This window comes from Sminthopsis crassicaudata, chromosome 2 (assembly GCF_048593235.1).
Source record: "Sminthopsis crassicaudata isolate SCR6 chromosome 2, ASM4859323v1, whole genome shotgun sequence".
Taxonomy (NCBI): domain Eukaryota; kingdom Metazoa; phylum Chordata; class Mammalia; order Dasyuromorphia; family Dasyuridae; genus Sminthopsis; species Sminthopsis crassicaudata.
Window position 1 is genome coordinate 575045266 of NC_133618.1, and position 20884 is coordinate 575066149.

Genomic DNA, 20884 nt, shown 5'->3' on the forward strand with positions numbered 1-20884 from the left:
TCTTTAAAAATCCCCTGGCAGCTATCAGAATAACTACTGCAATGGATTTTTTTCTCATTGCTACAACTGTAGTCTAGGGGCTCTAGAGTATTCTGTTTTCTAAATTCCTGTTGTTGTTGTTGTTGTTGTTGCTACTGCAGCATCCTTTCAGTGTTGATAGATTTCTTGTCTTCAGAAATACTGATGACACTGCATCTGTCTTGCCATTTAATATTCAGGACTGGACTTTAGGGTGTAGCCAATCCGAGCCTCCTTATTTTTCCCTCAGATCAGACTCAGGATTATTCCTCTTCATCCTTGCACTGGCTTTTAGGATGAATGACCTAGCCTTGCCCTCCACATTCTTACTTTGTCCTTAGGGTAATGCAAGCTTTGGTAAGCATGCAGTTGTAAAATAATTCTCAGTTGATCTCATTACTTGGCTGGCTCCAGTCTAACAATATGATGTTAGGAATGAGTATGGTTGAAAGGAATAATATGTATTCCTTTCCATCATATCTATATTATCTGCTTTGCAATTTTAGCTGCTAGTTGTCAAAATTCTTGGTCTTCATACTTAAGACCCAAAAGAGCTTTTATTAAGTAGATTATGTATCTACCCAATGTTTACCATTAAAATATCTCAGTATTACTAAGAAAGTAGTCTCAACCTCGTAGACTTCCTGAGAAGGTCCCAGAATCTCCACATTTGAGCCTGCCTCCAAGGAGTTTAATGATATGTTTAGAGCTGAAAGGGGATTTGGTGATTTTCTGGTCCAGCCCTGCCGTTATGCTGAGGCAAAGAGCAGTTTGCCATGCAAGAACTCCAGTACCCATCCCTCCCACTGCCTACCAGGTTTGCCCATTCCTTGAGGGAAGAGCACTGACTACATCTGGAGAAAAAGGTTTTTTTGCAACTACCTGCCTCACAACATGGTACAGCAAATGGCGATCTGGGCTGATCTGGGCTCAAGCTTTACCTCTGGCACATACTGGCTATGGCATATGGGCAAATCATTGTAGTCCTCAGTATTCTAAGGAATTCTAAGGCAGTTCTTGGCACTTAAGTGTGTGTGTGTGTGTGTGTGTAGAGAGAGAGAGACACACACACACAAAGACAGAGAGACACAGAGAGACAGAGACAGAGAAACAGAGACAGAAAGACAGAGAGACACATAAAGAGACAGAGAGAGATACATACAAAGTGATAGAGACAGAGACAGACAGGGAGAGGGTGTATGTGTGTGAGAGACAGAGAGACAAAAATCCTTTAGAAATCTGGTAATCCTGTGAACCTCTTCTCAGAATATTTTTTTTAATTCATAATAGAAAGAAGTGCTGAGTTTCAGTTAGAGGTTACAAGAAATATTTAGTTTCCCTCTCACATAAACTGATGGATACTCCCCACCCCTTCTGAAATCTTCCCATGAATCAGTCTTCATTCCCCAGGGTAAGAGCCCTTGCTCTATGTCTATAAACTGCAGAGGAGATGCTGATCTGCATTTAACAGATAAAGGAGGTTCCTCATTCAGAATTTCCTGATATCAGTGAGAGCATAGGTCCCATACTTAGCTTACTTACCTCAGAAAAAAATAATAAGAAAAAGATATAAGAAAATAAAATGTGGAAATAATTTACAAATCATAAAACAGTGCAGGGCCATGTACCTACAAGGTCATGTAATCCATTTATGCTTTTGAACCTGCTCAAGGAAAGAGAAGCTATAGTTGTGACAGGCGCTCCAGAAGCCATAGACATGGTCAGGGAAAAGGTTGGATACCACCAGTGAGTCCAGTTCAAGAGTACACGGACAGGAAATGTTGACCTCCCTGAGTCACTTCTCCATTCTCTTGATCCCTGCATCAGTAAAGCATGCACTCCCTGGTTTATCAGTGAAAATCTTTGGCTCTGGATGGGGCTTCCCTAGTGCATTACCTCAGTCATTTGGGGGGATTAATATAGTGCACAGCCCAAGAATTATTTTTAGTACACATACTTCAGACCCTATAGGAAGCTGACAGCTAGCAAGGTCATAAAAGACTGATACCCTTGGAATAAATGATCGGACCTTCCCTAGTATTACTAGAACTTGAAGTGAGATGATTGAGTCAAATAAGGACTGTTTCTGTGCCATCATGTTTACCTACTATCCCCCTGGAACAAATTATGGGATAGTCCGATTGAAAGCTGTAAGTAAGTTAGATAATTCAAATAAAAATAGAAAGTAAGAGATCAAGGGGATCCATTTAGAGCTATCTATTATCTTACAGGCTAGCTTCAGAGACTGTGAATGAGTTATCTAGAATCTCATGGATGGTTAGTGGGATAGCCAGGCCTCTGAGATCCTGTCTAATATTCTTTGCAGTTCTTCTTCAAGAATGCTTCTTTGGTTATTGATTTTATGTCTTGTTACTCTGATATATATGCATATGGGAAATGTTTTATATATATTATTTCATTGGATCTTCACAGCAGCCCAGTCAGATAAGTGCTATAGATATTGTTTACCCCATTTAACATATGAGAAAATCGAGTCTGAGGCATTCCCCAGAGATACAAAGATGGCAAGCGAGAGTCTGGTCATGGGACTTGAATTTCCAAGACTCCAGGAGATGCTGGATCCGCTATGTCATTTAAAAAAAAGCTATTGCTTCAGAGTTAAGAGCCAGGAAAGCACTGTGATCTATCTAGCCAAGTAGCTCACAGGTTCCTGGTGTGGTTTCTTCCTTGTGACAAGGAAAGCGCCAGGTTGATGAGGGGTAATATGGCTTTGAAGAATCTGAAGTGCATATTTATAGATTAGTAAAACTCTAATTGAGAAGTAAAGCTTTGCTACCCGGGAAATCTTTTTTTCCACTTTGTAATTATATCACCTATTATCCATGGCTGAGATTTTATTTTTCACCTGAGGACAGGAATCATATCAAGCATTGTTTTGTTCATTTTTCTTGACAATTCAGCTAAATAGTAGAATGTTCAGAAATATCCTGAAACATACCTAAGGAAACCCCCTAGTGACCAATTAATGATCCCATTAGCCTTCCCTTTCCAGAGGCACCATTTTCTTTGGCAGGTGCCCCTTTGGGGGAAATAATAGGTATTTTCAAACACAGCATTTGGTCCTTTTGATCTGAACTGCCTCGTGACCCCTGTGCGTAGGTGCTTTTCCGCTCAGCACAGCAGCGGCTCTGGATTCGAATAGGGAGGGGGAAACTTTACATGCCAACATCCTCCTACTTTAATTGTATCAAGCCACCTTGGGGCTTTTCTAGACCTCTTACCATTTGACATCATGCTTCTTCCTTTTCCTTTCTTCTCTCAAGATTAATCCCTATGTTCTCCTTGGTTTAGCTCAGCTAGCTCTGCAGTTGTTCCCCTTTGCAGCTCTCCCTGGGTGTAAAGAAGCAGATGTGAACGGCCCAAATTGTTTTTAGCAGCTGATACAACCTGAGAAGTATAATTGCAGTAATCTCCAAAGTAGCTGGAGCAGACAGTTCTTTTCATTGCAGAGCAGGGACTAGCTTTGAGCACTCCACTCATTTCATGGTGTTAAGCTTTCTACTAAAAGAAGAAAAAAACAAAAAAATTAACACACTAACTAAAAATACTCCCTAATGCCTCATTCCAGGAGAAAGAGAAGCTTAATGTTTTAATTGCTTCCAGATTTCAGAAAGCTCCCCCAATTTGTCCTAGGTGGTTTATTTTCTTTCAAGGAATGTGTCTTTGTTCCAATTGTGTTTTCTCCTGGACTCATCTGTGTTTTTCAATAAAGGTGTTTTTTTTTTTTTTTTTGATAATAGGGTAAAGTATCATTGTAAACACAAGCCAATTACACTGTGTTTAATTTAAAAAAAAAATAAGACTAGTGGACATGACATACTTTGCTACTGAGGCTTCTGATAAGTATGAAAATGAAACTTGGACAACCTGGGGATGAGTACAGATATAAAGCAAATCCTTTATTTAAATTTTCAATAGGGAAAAATGCAGTTAAAGTCTCTTAGAATCTCTACTCAACATCATCAATGAAATTCTATTTCTAAGAGGCAGGATGGAGAGAATGATGGATGTGGAGTCAGGAAGTACAGATTCAATTTCTATCTTGGAAATGTATTAGTTGTATAACCCTGATAAATCACTTCATCTCCTTTTTGCCTCAGTTTCTTCATCTATAAAATGAGGCAATAGGAGTTAATGGACTCTAATGTTCTTTTCAGCTCTAAATCTTTAATTCTCTATGTAACCCCAAATGATACTTCAAGCATAGATTAACTATATACCAGGCAGAAATAGTAGGCTATTTATTAATTATTATTGCTCATTCTATCTAAGCCTTCCAAAGCTGCTTGCAAGTTACTTCAATTTCGGTAAAACTTTGCTATTAATATAATTAATCACCAAATTATAGCCTGTTGTTACAAGTGGTTTGCAGTTTTCATGGCACCTGAAAGGAGTGCATTAACAGACCCGTTTTTCCTTTTCCTTAGCTCAAATTAGAAAAACCAAAATTGCTTAAATTTAGCCTTGCCTGAACTGGGCTGTCACTTTGCTAGAGTAATGACTAGCTGCTTATGTCCTCAAATAAGTTTAATCTACTTTTGCCAGTTTTGGTTTTAGGGGGATATGGAAAATGTTTTGTTCATCATAGTACCTTGCCCCTAGTTGGCACTATTAAACATTTATTAAATTTAATCGAATATTTCTTTCTCCAAAGAGATGCATTGTTCCATTTTGGAACGTGGGGCAAGGTTTCCAAGTACATGACTGGGGAAGCAACAGGAAAGACAACTTTCATACCAATTTTGAGGACTATCTCAGTTGAGAAGAGACTGGGGGCAGGGAAAGGCAAAGTGCCTTGGGACACTATGAAGAGGCTGCTTCTGGGGGCACTGGATAGGTTTGAATTAAGAAGGAGTTTACCTGTGTTATGGACATCAGGAAGAAGGAACCACCCAAGAGCTTCCTATTTTTAATGAATAATTTTCATAAAATTTATAAAATTAAAATTATATTTTTAATTAGAAATATGCCTATTCCTTCTTCCCCAATTACAAAATAAAGAAAAAACCTTCTATTAGTTAATATTATTTTTAGGTGCTGAGAGGCATTGTTGTGTAGTGGATAAAAAGTGAGATTCTCACTCAGAAACACCTGAGATTAAGATCTGACTCTAATATATGATCTGGACAAATCACTAAATCTGTCAGGGTTCTTACAAACTTTCTAAGACTATAAATAGCAAAGAAAGGGCTGCCCCTTATTGGTAGGAGTTTCCTCACCTGAGAGTTATCTGTATCACCTGCAATCACAAACCCAGTCTTACTTCCTTAAGCCTGACTAAATCAGGGTGTTTCATGCTGCTAGAGGAATGGAGATGTAATCGGCGCCCTCTAATTTCAGTGCATTTGGACAGAGACTAGGTCTTGCACATGAGCCACCCAAAAATTTTTGTAGTGGAAGGATTTATTCCACAGCATATCCCTAGAAACCAGGATGAGACTAGTACATGCAGGAAGAAACAAGAGGGTCGAGAAATAATTTTCCCTAGAAGTCAAAGGAGTGAAACCCACTTTTCTTATCTCTTAGTCAGGTGTAGGAGGAGGTTGCTTACATCAAATCAGAAGTAAGGCAAGGTAAGGTAAAGTAATGTAGTAATACTAGCTTTCTACTTAATTTTGACATCAGTTGATTTTTGCCAAGATTACTTCAAATAGAATAAAATTTGATTAAATTAAACCTGATATTGTATAGCTCTTTTTTTCTTTATTTAAACACTGAATTCCTACTGATATGGAATACTGATCATTTTCATTTAAATCCCATCTCCACTCTTTTCTTTTCTTTCTAGGATGCAGTAACTATGGCTGAAAGGTAAATATTTTTATTTTGGTACACATCACATTTTCTCCCCCCCCCCCTTTTCCCACCCTGCTGCATGTCCAAGCACATTTAATTCCAATTAGTTGATTTGCCATAATATTCTTCAAGGGTGTGAAAACTTTATGGAATGAAACCTAAATGGCTTTAGAATAATAATATTTTATAGCCAAAGATGAATCAAATCCCCTCACTTTCTAGATGAAGAAAATGAGGTCCAGAGAGATAATGTAGGTAACCAATTACTCAAGATAAAAAGGCAGAGACTTTCTACTTCTTAATCTTTCCTATCATTCTATAGTTTTTTCACCCATAAGTACTACCCTCATCACTCTCACTTGGTCTACTACAATAGCCTTCTAATTGATGTCCCTACTTTGAGTTCCTCCCACTTCAATCTATCCTTCACCCAACTGCCAATGTATTCTTCTAAAGGCTAGTTCTGACTGCATCACATACAATAAATTCCAATGTCTCCTTGTTACCTCCAAGGTCAAATATAACTTCCTCTGACAAACCTTTTAGCAGCCCCTTCCTCCTTTTCCAGTCTTTTAGACTTTCCCCCTCTCTTTTCAGTCCATGGATCAGTTACACTTGCCTACTTTATTCCTTACATACAACATCTCACCTCTCATCTCTGTACTTCTCCTTCTTTATCTCCATCTCTTAGTCCATAGTTTCCTTCATTTTCAGCTCAACTTTGCTCCAATCCTACCTTCTGCAAAAGGCCTCCTAGTGGCTTCCTATTTGAGAGATTACCTTACATCCACTTTATCTCTTGTATATATGGTGTTATTTTCATGTTTGTTTTTGCATTACATCAAACCAGTTGTAAGGTAAAGCAGAGTAAAATAATGTAGTATTTCATTAGATGAAATTTTTGAAGGCAGAGATTTATTTTGCTTTTTTTGTAGTCCCAGTACTTAGCACAATGCCTGACACACAGCAGATGATGCTTAATATTTGTTGATTAATAAATCTAGAAAAATTGACATAACTGACCTTATTAAGGCCAATTCCTTAGAGATATGAAAAGTTAATATCTAAAGGGTTTGGAAATAGTTTTACATATTTTAAGAAATGTGTGTGTGTGTGTGTGTGTGTGTGTGTGTTGTAGTAGTAGCATTAGTAGTAATAGTAGAGATATATGTCCTATATCTTGGATGCCACCTTCTCCAGGAAGCCTTCCCTGATCACCTCAAATTATTTATATTCTCTCCCTCTTTAAATAAACTTCTAATCTCAGTTATATTCATGCTATTCTTTAACACTACCATCCTTCATCTTGCAATACAATGTAAGTACTTTGAGGCCAGGAACACTCTTAGGGTTATTCTTTTTTTTTTTGGTATCTTTAGTACCTAAGAGGTAGGATGACATAATAGATAAGAGAACTGGTTTCAGAGTTAGAAAGACCTAGATTCAAGTACTGCCTCCCACACAGGAGTGTGACTATGTGACCCAGGGCAGTTATTTAATTTCTCAAGGCTCTGGGCCACCCTCTAAGACCATGGGTTATGGAGAAGATATCAATCTGATTAGATAGAGTGAGTTTTTTCCTCAAGGCTTCCCTATCATTGCACTCAGAGGTTCTATCCCTATCATCAGCTCCAATTACCAGCCACCCAGTGCCTAGCATATATCATGTATAATTAATTTTTGCTGCTTTGTTGAATATAATCTGATCAGAAAAGAGCACAATAGGACAATTATTTCTCCTGTTTGGGGCATCATATTTTATATTTCTATTAATAAAAGGACTGTTTCATTTGTCTTTATGTCCCTAGATTTTAGCATAATGCCCTGCACATAGTAGACACATAAACACTTAAATTGGATTGAATACCTTATGTATGCTACTAGTAACTTAACTACTTGAACATCAATGAAAAATCAAAACAATATTTAAAAAATTTTGTAGGTGTAAGTTAGCTTAAAGAAAAAATAAAAGTTACTACCTTGCAAAAATCAACTGCTTTAGAATTTAACTGGTATTTGTGAAATAAAATTTCAAAATACCATACTAAGCTGAGGATATTAACAGTGCAAAAAAAAAAAAAAAAAAAAGAAAAAGAAAAAAACACTGCCCCTGTAAGTCTGTATCTTTGTTGATATATTGATTTTAGAATTAAACCCTTTCAGATTTTTGGATGTGTGCATATATGCGCGTGCATACACACACACACACACACACACACACACACACACACACACTTCTATGTGTCTGTGTCTCTATTTCTCTTTCTCCTTCTTTTTATCCTTTCTGTATGTGAATTTCTCTGTTTCCCCACAAGATTGTTTGCTCTATTGACACCAGAAATACCAGAACTAAACTTTCTTGGATGTGCTATTCTCTTCACAGAATGTCTTTGCCACAATAGCATTCAGCAAGACTGAGAAAACCTTTACAAACTTCGTGTTGATAAATATACAACCCTCTAAGCTTATCTTCATTGGCTTATAATGGCTCTGCAAGACTAGGGTGGAATGGTACCTGATATGACTGCTGGTGGTTACCAGTAAGGGAGGATGGGATGGGAGAGAAAAAAGATCCTACCTATACCCAACTATAGTATGCATTCTATTACTACTCCCTAAAACCCTTGGGGACCATGGACAGCATTCAAGATGGTAGTTAGTCTTTCTGCTTCTTTCTTTTTTCACCATGGTTCCCCCCTTCCCCCCCGCCCTGCCTTTTCTCCATAATTAGACATAATATAGTATTGAAGAGTATTTGTATTCTGGATTTCACATTTCTCTGTAAGAAGCAAAACCTAAATTAAATTACATTTTACTTACATGGCCTAATTTCTTCTCCTGTAGACTAGATGATATAAGGCTCCTGTAATTTTAATGTCGATTTTAGGATTGTCCCAGCCTGCTTTGAACCATCTGTCAGACCATGAGTCACTCACTTGATTTTAATTTCCTCATCTGGAAAAGGGGTTCCACTTGATGATCCTTCTGGCTCCACCATTCTATGATTTACTACTACTACTACTACTACCACTGCTGCTCCTGTTGCTACATAAATGAAATCTAAATAGTTAATTAAATAGTGAAAATATTTGGAGTGGGAGAAGAGTCAGAGGACTTTGATTAGAATCCTGGATTTGTTACTTGTTACCAAAGTGTCACTTTGGGCAAGTCACTTCTCTCTGGATCTTAGTTTATATATCTGTAAAATGAGAGGATTGAGCAAGGTGATCTAAGAGATCTCTTCCAGGTCTAAACCTATGATTCTACGTTTTGAGTTTTGCCTTCTTCCCCTTGCACCAACAATCTAATTAGGGATAATTTCATAAGCCCAAACTGGGTGGGAAAAGCAAAGAGAAGTATCTACATAATTTCTAAAACATGCATTGGGCTCCCTCTCATCAGATTCCAAAAACAGCTTTTGCCATAAAAATCTATGAGTTATAGAATTGTATGCTCTTAAGAGTTGGAAATGATCTTCAGGTCATCTAACTCCTGCTATCTAGATAATGTAGGAATCAATTTTTACTATGTCCCTGATAGACGAATTTTCAACTATTGCATGAATATTTTTAGTTATGGAAAGTTTACCACATTCTCAGCCAACCCATTCAATTATTGAGTGATTCTGTTGTAAGAAAATTCCTCCTATGCAGAAATATTCCCTAAATCTGCCTCTCTGTATCTCCCATGCTAGTTTTCTATTTTGCTAGTTTTGTACTCAAATTATGACAAGAGATTCTGCACTCTTGGATGGTCACTGAAGAGGTTCCTTTCTTAAATGTCTACTTTGATCAAATAAAAAGAGTGAAAATGCTAGGTTGTGGCCCACACTTAGTTCCCACAGTCCTCTCTCTGAGTGTATATTGCTTTCTTCATCACAAGACCATTAGAATTGGTCTGAATCACCTCATTGTTGACAAGAGCCACATCCATTGGAATTGTTCTTCGAATAATATTGCTGTTGCTTTGTATAATGATCTCCTGGTTCTGCTCATTTCACTCAGCATCAGTTCATGTAAGTCTCTCCAGGCCTCTCAGAAATCATCCTGCTGGTCATTTCTTATAGAACAATAATATTCCATAACATTCATATACCATAATTTATTCATCCATTCTCCAGCTGATGGGCAACCACTCAGTTTCCAGTTTGTTGCCACTACAAAAAGGACTGCCAGAAACATTTTTGCACACGTGGGTCCCTTTTCCCTCCTTTAAGATCTCTTTGGGATATAGGCCCAGTAGAAACACTGCTGGGTCAAAGGGTATGCCGTTTGATAGCCCTTTGGGCATAGTTCCAAATTACAGAGCAGAATTTTCTGACCTTAAAATATATGCAGTTTTAAAGTATCCTTTCTTGCACACTAACCATAGCTTTCATGCAGGAGTTTCTTATTCCTGATTCCAGCACTGAGCATATTTAAAACAGATGATCAAAACTAGGCAGATTTCCAGAATTCCTATTCACATTTTTTATGAAACCAACAGAAACCTAATACTAAGAAATAAAAATGCACTTTCTGCATAGAATAACAGAACAAAGAGCCCCCCACCCCCTTCATCCATTAGCAGGGGCAGAACAGTGTGAGCAATATCCCAATGGCACCATTCTATGCATTGTTAACATGGTCTTTTAAATGTGCAGACTCGGAGAATTCCTGAAAACCAAAACAGATGTAGAACTTTCTGCACATCCAGATTTTGAAGACCAAACCATCGATTTCTCTGACATTGAGCAGCTGATGGATTCTATTAATGCCATTCCAGGTAGTTTTTAATACATAACAAGCTTAGAGAGAATTTCAGTTTGGATACTTGATACTTGGGAAATGTCTATTGTGACAAGCTAATGTTCCTTATTGCCTAAAAAAAGATTCAACATCACATTTTAGAAATACACATTTGTTTTGTTTTGTTTTTTTAATTTTTCCTCCTCTAGAAACTCTTAAGAGATAGAATCCAGGATATTACTTGTTAGTAGGTAAAAGTGCCCATGGTAACTGTGCCCTTGGAGGATTTTAAGGCCTTAGATTTGTCACCAGGCAAGATTAAGATGTCATTTTGAGTTCACAGCTGAGTTTGTAAATAGCTACCAATTCATCTAGTTTGTTCCAGGCAAGTATTGTTGCTTTTATTTCTTTCACTGTACTTGTAATACTGTAGTACTTGTAGTACTGGCCAAACAAGTAAATCAGTAAAAGCTTTGTACTTATTTATAAAATTATTGCAGGAAAAGATGACTCGCTTCTGTTTTTTCCATTTGAAAAGTTGTTCATTATAAAATCCTGTGGACAATTACATTGTAGCTATAAAATGATGAGACTAATTAGTCTAAACGACATATTATTAAAAATCCAAAATGTTCTCTTTAGGTTACAACTCCAGGCTTAGCAGTATTTCATGAAAAGGAAATGAATCATTGGCCAGGAACACCAGGAAATGATCTTTTATTTGGATTCCTCTAAGAAACCAAAGTCTAATGCTGCAGAAAGATAATAGTTATAACAATGACTCATTTGTATATACTTTCAGACTTACAAGATGATTCATATCTCTTTGAAGACTTGGGGAAAGCTCTTTTCAAAATGTTAAGGTGATGAAGGCCTACCAAAACAGTCCAAATTTAGGATCTTGCAAATCTTGCAAATTGAATTTTATTCTCTAAACCTTCCCTCTTCTTTCCCTTTTAATTAAAAACCCAAAACAAACAAAAACCTGTACCTCCCACCCAAGATCTAGCCAAAAATGTGCCAAAGTACTTGATTACGAAGTTAGAAGTGAGATCTTGGTGGTAGATTAAGATCAAGAAATCAAACTTCTTTTCCAAACATTTTCAATGATCCCACAGCCAGCATATCAGCATTGGGCTCTAATTCCTATTTTATGCTGATAGGTTATAGAAATAAACCTTTTTGTTTAAAATGTTTCTTCTGCCTTCTTCAAATGTGCTTTAAACTATGTGCATAAAAAAGATCCCTTTAAGATTGTGATCTCATGCTATTTATTTATTTGTTTATTTATTTATTCAGTTATTTATTTTAAAGAGAAGGGGACAGGCCACTGGAAGACTGCCTTAGGATTACCAAGGAGGTCAGCTTTATGGAAATACAAAACAAATAAAAGGAAGAATGGAGGAAATAATTTATAAATCAATTACAGAGTGATATTTCTGAATGGAAAATGACCATCTTTGGATTTTATAGAGATCTGCATTATACCACAGTATGAGTTTTCTCACTTTCTAATTTTGGTACCCATTCAAAGAAGGCAGAGAAGTCAGAGAAAGAAGGGAGTGAACATGGAGTATACAAAGAAAGTAATTTATGCCTTTTCTCTCAGGTGTATCTCAATCTAAAGGCCTAATTTTCTAGAGTGCTCAAAAGTGCTTGAAATCCCCTATAAAGGCTAAAGTTTATAATCCAGAGCCGGAACTATCCAAGTGTTCTAAAAGTATTTTCTGTGTGAAGAAAAGGGTCAGGATGAGTTTAAAGGCTGTCTTCTGCTTGAGGAAGAAGGAAAGCCATTAGAAGATTAAGCAGTAATTCATCATAGCTGAAGATTAATAAGAAAGATCATAAATTATAATTAAACATTTGTATTTTAAAATCTTGCTCAAAACCACAACAATCTTTTAAACATGTTATGCTGAGTACAAATTAATGTTTAGCTAATAAGTACATTTTTATACTTTTAAATCTTTAATAGGAAAAAAAAAAACAATAGAATGGAAACAAAACATTAGGTCATGAACATAAAAGTCAGGCATTGCCATACACTTACTGGTAGCTATTTAAAGTCTAGGCACACTATCTGAAAAGAAATGAATAGCTTCTCGGGTTCCAGTTTTGGGAACTCAAATCTATAAAGGGATACCCAGATCTCACCTCTTCACACTCCTTTTCTTCTCTGCCCCATAAAACGTAATGTCTTGAGAGTCAATCCACCCAATCACTTGTTCTTTTTTTTTTTTTTTTTTTTTTTTTTTTTTTTTGCTGAGGCAGTTAAGGTTAAATGACTTGCCTAGGGTCACATAGCTAGAAAGTCTTAAGTATCTGAGACTGGATTTGAACTCAGGTCCTCCTGACTTTCTATCCACTGTATTATCTAGCTGCCTCCCCCAATCACTTGTTCTATCCCACTCCCTGGTGTCTAACTTCTTTCCTGAACATAGGCTCATTTCTGCTCCTTGAGGTGGTTTACAACTCAAACCAAAAGGTCTCCAAGCTTTCTCTTCCTGCCCCCCCCCATACAAAGGCAATCTTCCTGAATGATATATCCCATTCCTTATCAATTCACCAGTTATAGCAAGATTATAATTCCTTTTTTTCTGTCTCATTTTTGTCCTGGGCTTTTGTCCCTGCCCTCCACATTCCAGATGAGGTAAACACCCCTGGGTGGGGTGATGATCAGGTAGACAGGCTCTCTCTGGCTCTCAGCTTTCTAGGTTGAGAATATCAATAGCTCCAATTCATAACAGCTGACAATGGGGCTACAAAGAATGTAGGACCCTAGCAGGAAGTAAAGACACAAAAGTTGGACTTAAATGAATAGACTCACACAAGCCTGCATAAAGTAAATAGTCAAAACTTCTTGGCTAAAGTTGAATCCCTTATATAATGCTTTCTGGGTGGAGAGGTTAAGAGGTGGTAAGGGTGTGTTGTACAGGATAGCAGGAGAGTGTCTATATGGTCAGCAGAGCCAGAACAACTTTTCTCTAACTATTGCCGCTACTTTAAGCATTAACCTTGAGTTTTATCTTGTAGCATCAGGGACTTCTCTGATACTGATGAGCTGATTTCCAATTTTTTCCTCACATTCTTAAGAGGACTTATTGGAAATTAATCATAGTGTATCTTTCCACAGCTGATTTATGTAATTTATTATGTGATTTATTAAGCTCTTATTTTCTAAAGAGTCCAATACCTAGAAAGGCATTAATTTGTCTATAGTTGGAGGAAAGGAATGTGGTGGGAGGGTCTATTTGAAAGTTGCTTAGGTTATTAGGGATGTTGACCATTGAATGAGAAAGTGGCCACCACTCAACCTAACTATGGAAAGTACAACATCTCCTATCTCTTTATGGGAATATCTAGGGAAGAAGACTGAACTCTCATGAAAACTGTTATCTATGTATTTATTAGTAATGAAGTTTTGGGGGACTGATTCCAGCCGTAGTCACAAAAGATTAATTGGCAATGGGAGATTTACCAATCAAGATAAGAAGGATTGAACATATTCTATGTGTAGAATATAACGTATTCTACAAAAAGGAGAGTTGGAAAATAAGAATTTTCCTTTCTTCAAGACTTTTCAGGGAAGGAGAAGCTGTAGTCTAGATGATTGCTCTTGATTATTGGAAAGAAAAATAGAATGGAGAAAGATCATTATGAATTGGACTAGAAAATACTAAATTTCTATGAATGCATCAAGCAAGCACAGTTTGAAATAAATCTCTAATGCCTTTGTAGTTTATTTTTTTTTTTCTTTCTTTCTTCACTATATATATATATAGCTCCTTGTGCTCCAGTGATCAATACACAAACACCTAACTCAGCTACTGGAACATCAGTTAAAGTGTGCTGGAGTCTGTTCTCTGATGACACTGTAGAAAGTTACCAGCTGTCTTATAAACCTGTCAGTGACGGTGCACCAAGTGAGGAGCAAAAAGGTATGGTTTCACAAGAAGCATTTGTATAGAGCAGGCAATATTTGCCAAGTTAAATCTAGTGATCATGCAGAGGATGAATTGAAGGATATGGGACTGGAGTGGAGGAATTGGAGCAGGCTTGTGAAGTCTGTGATCCTAAGAGACATAGTTAAGAAACTTTGCTTCCAAATTTGCTATTGTTGTTTGCCCCTTATTTTTTATTTACTTATCTGTGTACTTGTTTCACTCTAATATAATATGAGCTCCTTGAGGATAGGGATCTTTTTTTTTTTTTTTTTTTTTTTGTCTTTTTATTTAATATGCCTAATATGGTGTTTGATATATAATAGGCATTTGATAAGTCCTTTTAATTTATATTAAATAAAAGAAGTTAGGTGATACAGAAGCAGCTAGGTGGTAGAGTCTTTGAGTCATTAAGATTTGAATTCAAATCTTGCCTCAGACTTACTAAATGTCACCCTGAGCAAGCCACTTCTGCTTGTCTCAGTTTCTTCATCTATAAAATGTAGATCTTAGCACCTAAATCTCCAAGGCCAATGTGAGGAGGACCAAATATAAAGAACTAGTTATTTATATTTAACATGTATTGGTCAACCTGCCATGGGGAGGGGGGGGAAGGAGGGGAAAAATTAGAACAAAAGGTTTGGCAATTGTCAATGTTGTAAAATTACCCATGCATATATCTGGTAAATAAAAACTATTAAAAAAAAAAGAACTAGTTATTATTGTTATCTGAGAATTACCCTGTTCTCAAAGGCTAGAGAAGCAATTTGGCATTATTTGAAATAGGCAGTAAGTACCTCTCCACATCCAAGAAGCCATTTAAAAACTAATTTTTCAAAGCAAGTAATTCTATCTCTACTTTCTCTCAGCTGCTGATATCCTAATAAGGAAAGGGAGAACGGGTAGACTAACATTATAAAGAAAAAAAAGTCACAGGACAAAACATCAGATTTTAAATTAATGTTGTTGTTGTTGTTGTTGTTTAGTTATTTTCAATTATTTCGGACTCTTTGTGATCTAATTTTGAGGTTTTCATGGCAAAGATACTAGAATAGTTTGCATTTCATTCTCTAGCTCATTTTACACATGAGAAAACTGAGGCAAATGGAATTAAGTGACTTGCCCAGGTTCACATTAAATGTAGTAAATGTCCGAGACTGAAGTAGAACTCGTCTTCCTAACTTGATACAATCATCTTTCTTTGTAATTTTATATATTTTATACATTTAAAAACATTATTTTGAGAAGGAATCTACGGTTTTACCATTCTGCCAAAAAGGTATATGACACAAAATAAGTTAAGAGCCCCCACTCTTGAGCACACAAATAAAGACAAGCCATTTTCCCTATCCTTTGGTTGAAGAAATAAGCTATAAATACATGAAACGTTGAATAACCCATGATTTAAAAGCCTATTTAATATGACGATAAATGTCACAAGACCATTCATGATTACTTGCTAAATTAGTCATACAGTTAGTAAGTGAAAAAGATGGAATGATGTCAGCTGTAGTGGTCCAGTGCCTTTTTATATTGCTATTTTTCATTCTAATTTGTAAATATGTATCAACATAAAAATTATGTCAAAATGCTTTGAGGGCCCCCAACCCAAAACATAATCAGGAAGATGACATTTAATTTCACCATGTCATCTAATTACTGACATTGAGTAGCTCTGAACACAGGCTGCAGAAGAGTAGACAAAGCCATTGACTAAGAAATGTTGCCATAGGAGCAACTAGTTGGTGCGGTGGTGAAAGCACTAGCCCTGAAGTCAGGAGGATGGGAATTCAAATCTGGCCTCAGACACTTAACACTTCCTAGCTGTGGACCTGAGTTCAAATCTAGCCTCAGACACTTAACACTTCCTAGTTGTGTGACTCTGGGCAAGTCACTTAACCCCAATTGCCCCAGCAAAAAAAAAAGAAAAAATAAATAAATGTTGCTGTTCTTCCTTTGTCTTTGGAATTGCTATTTAACTTCCTATTTAATTATTTGGACTTACTAAGTGATAAGCTCAGTTGTTGAAAGTGAAAAAGAGAGAAATATTATTAACTCTCCTAAATTTTATTGCCCTAGGAAAATTTCTTGGTTAAGCACTTCTAGAAATAGAGCACTTTCACCAGTCACAAATCTTAAATCCAACAACCTGTAAATGTAATTCTAATATCTTTTGAAAAAGGGTCTCCTCAAACCATAAAATGCCTGATGGTCTTACCTGAGGAAAATTAACCAAATCTAATTGTACTTCTCTAAATTGGGGGGAGAGGAACATAATGTTTTTCCCTGCTTTTAGTGAAACATTCATAGAGAATCTTAGAGATTATCTAGTATAACTCTTAAACTTTTATAAATGGAGAAATTGAGGCCCAGAGAGACTAAAAACTTGTTTAGGATCACCCAGGGAGCAGCAGCAGAGCTGAGATCTCTTCCCACTGTATTAATCTGCTGTTGCAGTTAGAGATCTAAAATTTGACAGGTAACTTTTAAAAGATGTAATTTCATTTAAAAATAAATATGGTATTAGGAGAACTAAGAAAGAAGAGAGGAAAAAGATCTAGAAATGTTTGTTACAATTTATGTCTAATTACCATGTAGGCATTTGTGATTATTCCTTTCCTTAAATGAGTCAGATTAATTTGGGTTTGAATATGATTTGATTATGACATTGAACTATTCCGTATGCTCAGCCCTCATAGTTGGCTCCTGAGAATTGTCTTCTCACAACTTTAAAAATTAGAGGGAACATTGGTTCTAATGATACACAGCTTATTCAGAAGTAGAAATAACATAAGTAACAGAGGGATTTATTCCATGATGTCAGAAAACTGAGGTTTGAGCACATAAATCTCACCCAATGCTAATTGAAATAATAAATAATTAGAAAACCAAAGATATGTGTCTTCCAGTCTTGAGAAAGGGAGAAGAATGTCAAAGAAGGAAGGGACTAGCTCATATGGACAGACTATAAACTTTTTTTTTTTTTTTTTTTTTTAGCTGAGGCAATTGGGATTAAGTGACTTGCCCAGGGTCATACAGCTAGGAAGTGTTAAATGTTTGAAATCAGATTTGAACTCAGGTTCTCCTGGATTCAGGGCTGGTGCTCCAGACTATAAGCTCTTTAAGGTCAGAAATGGTTTCAACTTTTGCCATTCTATCCCCAGTACCTAGCATTGTACCTGAAGGATCATATAAGGTAATATATGCATTGCAAATCTTAAGGAGATATATAAATGCTAATTATTATTATTACATAGTAGATGCTTAAACTAATATTTGTTGATGTTGATTGAGTGAAAGTTTTGGATATTTTGATTAGTCATTGGAAATCTACCTTGAAAATTCTAGATATAACTAGATTTGAGAGCTCATGCTACAAAGGCATTGTAGATCTTATCTTGTCTAGGGGAGGAAGAACTGTTTGAAAGGAGACAGATGGATTTGGCCTATTTCTATTTGGCCACATTTGAACTCAAGTCCTCCTGACGTCAGGAATGATACTCTATCCACTGTGTGATCTAGCTGTCCCCAATATTAATTTTTGTAAGACTTTGTGTTCTAAATTTTTTCTCCTTCCCTTCCTTACCTCTCCTCTCCCGAAGACAGCAAACAATCTGATATGTTATAAATGTACAATCCTTTTAAATATATTTCCATATTTGTCATGTTGTACAAGAAAAATCGGACAGAAAGGGGAACAAACCATGAAAAAGAAAAAGAAAAAAAGTGAAAATACTGTGCTTTGATCCACATGCTGTCTCCATAGTTCTTTTCTGGATGTGGATGGTATTTTCCATCCCAAGTATGGGAATTATCTAGGATCACCACATTGCTGAGAAGAGCTAAGTCTATCATAGTTGATCATCACATTATCTTGCTATTACTGTGAACAATGTTCTTCTGGCTCTGCTCACTTTCCAGAGCATCAGTTCATGTAAATCTTTCCAGGATTTTCTAAAACCATCCTGCTCATTATTTTTTATGAAACAATAACATCCCCTTATATTCATATACCATAACTTATTCAGCCATTCCCCAAATAATGGGCACCCACTCAGTTTCCAATTCCTTCCTTCCTTCCCTCTTTCTTTCCTTCCTTCCTTCCTGCTTCCCTCCTTCCTTCCTTCCTCTCTCTCCCTTCTTCCCTCCTTCCTTCATCCTTCCTTTCCATCTTTCTTTCTTTTCTTCCTTCCTTTCCTTTCTTGTCTTTGTATCCCTTGCCCTGAGACAGTGCCTTGTACTTTGTAGGTGTTAGTAAAGGTTTGCTGATTTGAATTTAACTATAAAAACTTCATTGTTCTGAGAAGATTCCTTCATCCAAGGATGGCTGTGCTTAAAGGGACTGGGAGGGGAGGACTGTTTTCAACATTTAAAACAATGAAAAATTCATGAACATTCTGCCAATTTTTATGCTTTATAAAAGAGAGAAGGTCATGTTTCTTTTTTTTTTTTTTTTCATTTCAGAGTTTTCAGTGAATGTCAAAGAATCACATTACTCTGTGACAGACCTTGTGCCTAATACCCAATATGAATTTTGGGTCACAGCCTCAAATAGCACTGGCATCAGCCCACCAAGTGAGCGAGCAGTGTACGTGACAGGTAATGTGTTTCACTCATGTTTGGGGAGCCAGGCTTCTCTGCATTCATTCAGAGATACACAGAATCTTGTCCAGGCAGGAGAGTCAGTGCAGTTTGGTGTGCCATTCAGATGGATAGATTGTATGTTTTTGAGATAAATATTGGTATTTTCCTTTTGGACTTCCCAAGCATAATTACTCCCTAAGAAATATATATATATATATATATATATAATTTTTTATATATAATATAAATTTTTTTTTTTTTAATGAAGGCACAGCACAGTAGTATGCTTGAAGGGTGGGGACGGGGGGAATGGAGATATGGAGATGTGTGATTTACTTTGGTCCCTAAACAACAAGGATCTTAGAGTGGTTTGAAATGAAATCAGGAATGAGAATGGAGAATCTCAGAGTGAAAGAAGAAGTGTATATAGCGATAAGGAAGAGTGGGGACAGGATAGGAAAGAGCCAGTTGTGCCCAGAGAATCTCTCTTTTCACAGTATATCAAACCCCATCCCAGCCTCACACCTCATATCATAGCTGCAATGTAGTATAATATCTTCTCATTCATGTCTGAATTGAACTCTGGACTTTTAGTTTGTTCATGTTAGATTAGAATTATAGATTTAGAAACAGAGCCCTTCATTGTACAGCTGAGGAAACAGGCATCTCAAACATGACATGTCCAAAACAGCACTTAATACTTTCCTCCTAAAATGACCCTTTCCTCTAACTTCCCAGTTTCTATTGAGAGCAGTATCATAATTACAGTTATTCAAGTGTGCAACCTTGGAAACATATTTGATTCTTCACACTTTCTTATTCCATTCCCTGTTTTATGGCTTCTAGGATAGCTAGGTGGTACAATGAATAAAATGCCAAGTTTGGAGGCAGGAAAATTCATTTTCCTGAGTTCAAATATGGCCTCAGACATTTATTAACTGTGTGAACCTAGACAAGTCACCTAATCCTGTTTGCTTCAGTTTCTCATTTGTAAAATGAGCTGGAGAAAGAAATGGCCACCACTACAAATATCTTTGCCAAGATTCCTAATTGATCTTATCTTGTATCTCCCATAAAACTGATATTTGTAAAGCACAGATCTGATCAATCACGCCATCGTCAAGAAGGTTTAGTTGCCTGAATTATAAAATATTAGATCCTCTGTCAACCATTTAAAAAGCTTCATAATCTGGTTCCAATCTATCTTCTCAAAAATATTACTCCCCCTCATACATTCATGGATTCCAGCAGAACTGACTTCCTTGCTGATTGTGTTACACAACATTTCCTTCTCTGTCTTTAATTACCTCCATTTCTTGGAATCCATAATTCCATTTAGGACTCAGCTCTTATGCCACAGCCTTTCCTAGTGCCCTGCCTACAACACCTGAAATTGCTTTGTATTTATTTGTCTACATATGTGACATATCCCTCAAGTAGACTGTGGGCTATTTTAAAGCAGGAATTGATTTGCTTTTGTCTTTCCCAGGGTCTGTCTCAGAAATCTAGCCCAGCACTTTTCATATAGTAGACATTTGAATATTTGTTGAATTAGTTTGAATTCTTAGTGTTTGATATTTCCTAAATACAAAACAATTTGTCTGATACTCCCTCCCTGGTTTCAATATTTGTTCTTTGATCATGGAAACTTTTCTTATCTTCTTTCCCATTTTCTTTCCAGGAATTTACAGCTTAAAGTCCATACAATATTGGCTCTAAAAGCATAGGACTTAGAGGCAAGAGATCTGAGTTAGAATTATAATCCTGGTAGTTATTAGCTGTGTCACCATGGGAAGC

At 36.6% G+C, this 20884-nt stretch overlaps 1 protein-coding gene across 1 annotated transcript in view; it reads left to right on the plus strand.

Moving 5' to 3' along the window:
* The window catches only part of FSD2 (fibronectin type III and SPRY domain containing 2), a 57087-nt gene that overhangs the window by 13110 nt on the left and 23093 nt on the right, over nt 1-20884 (plus strand). The window contains exons 4-7 of the mRNA XM_074295303.1: nt 5828-5850; nt 10478-10599; nt 14345-14500; nt 18968-19102. Of these exons, the coding sequence (XP_074151404.1) occupies nt 5828-5850; nt 10478-10599; nt 14345-14500; nt 18968-19102 (436 nt within the window). The remainder of the gene's footprint in view (nt 1-5827; nt 5851-10477; nt 10600-14344; nt 14501-18967; nt 19103-20884) is intronic.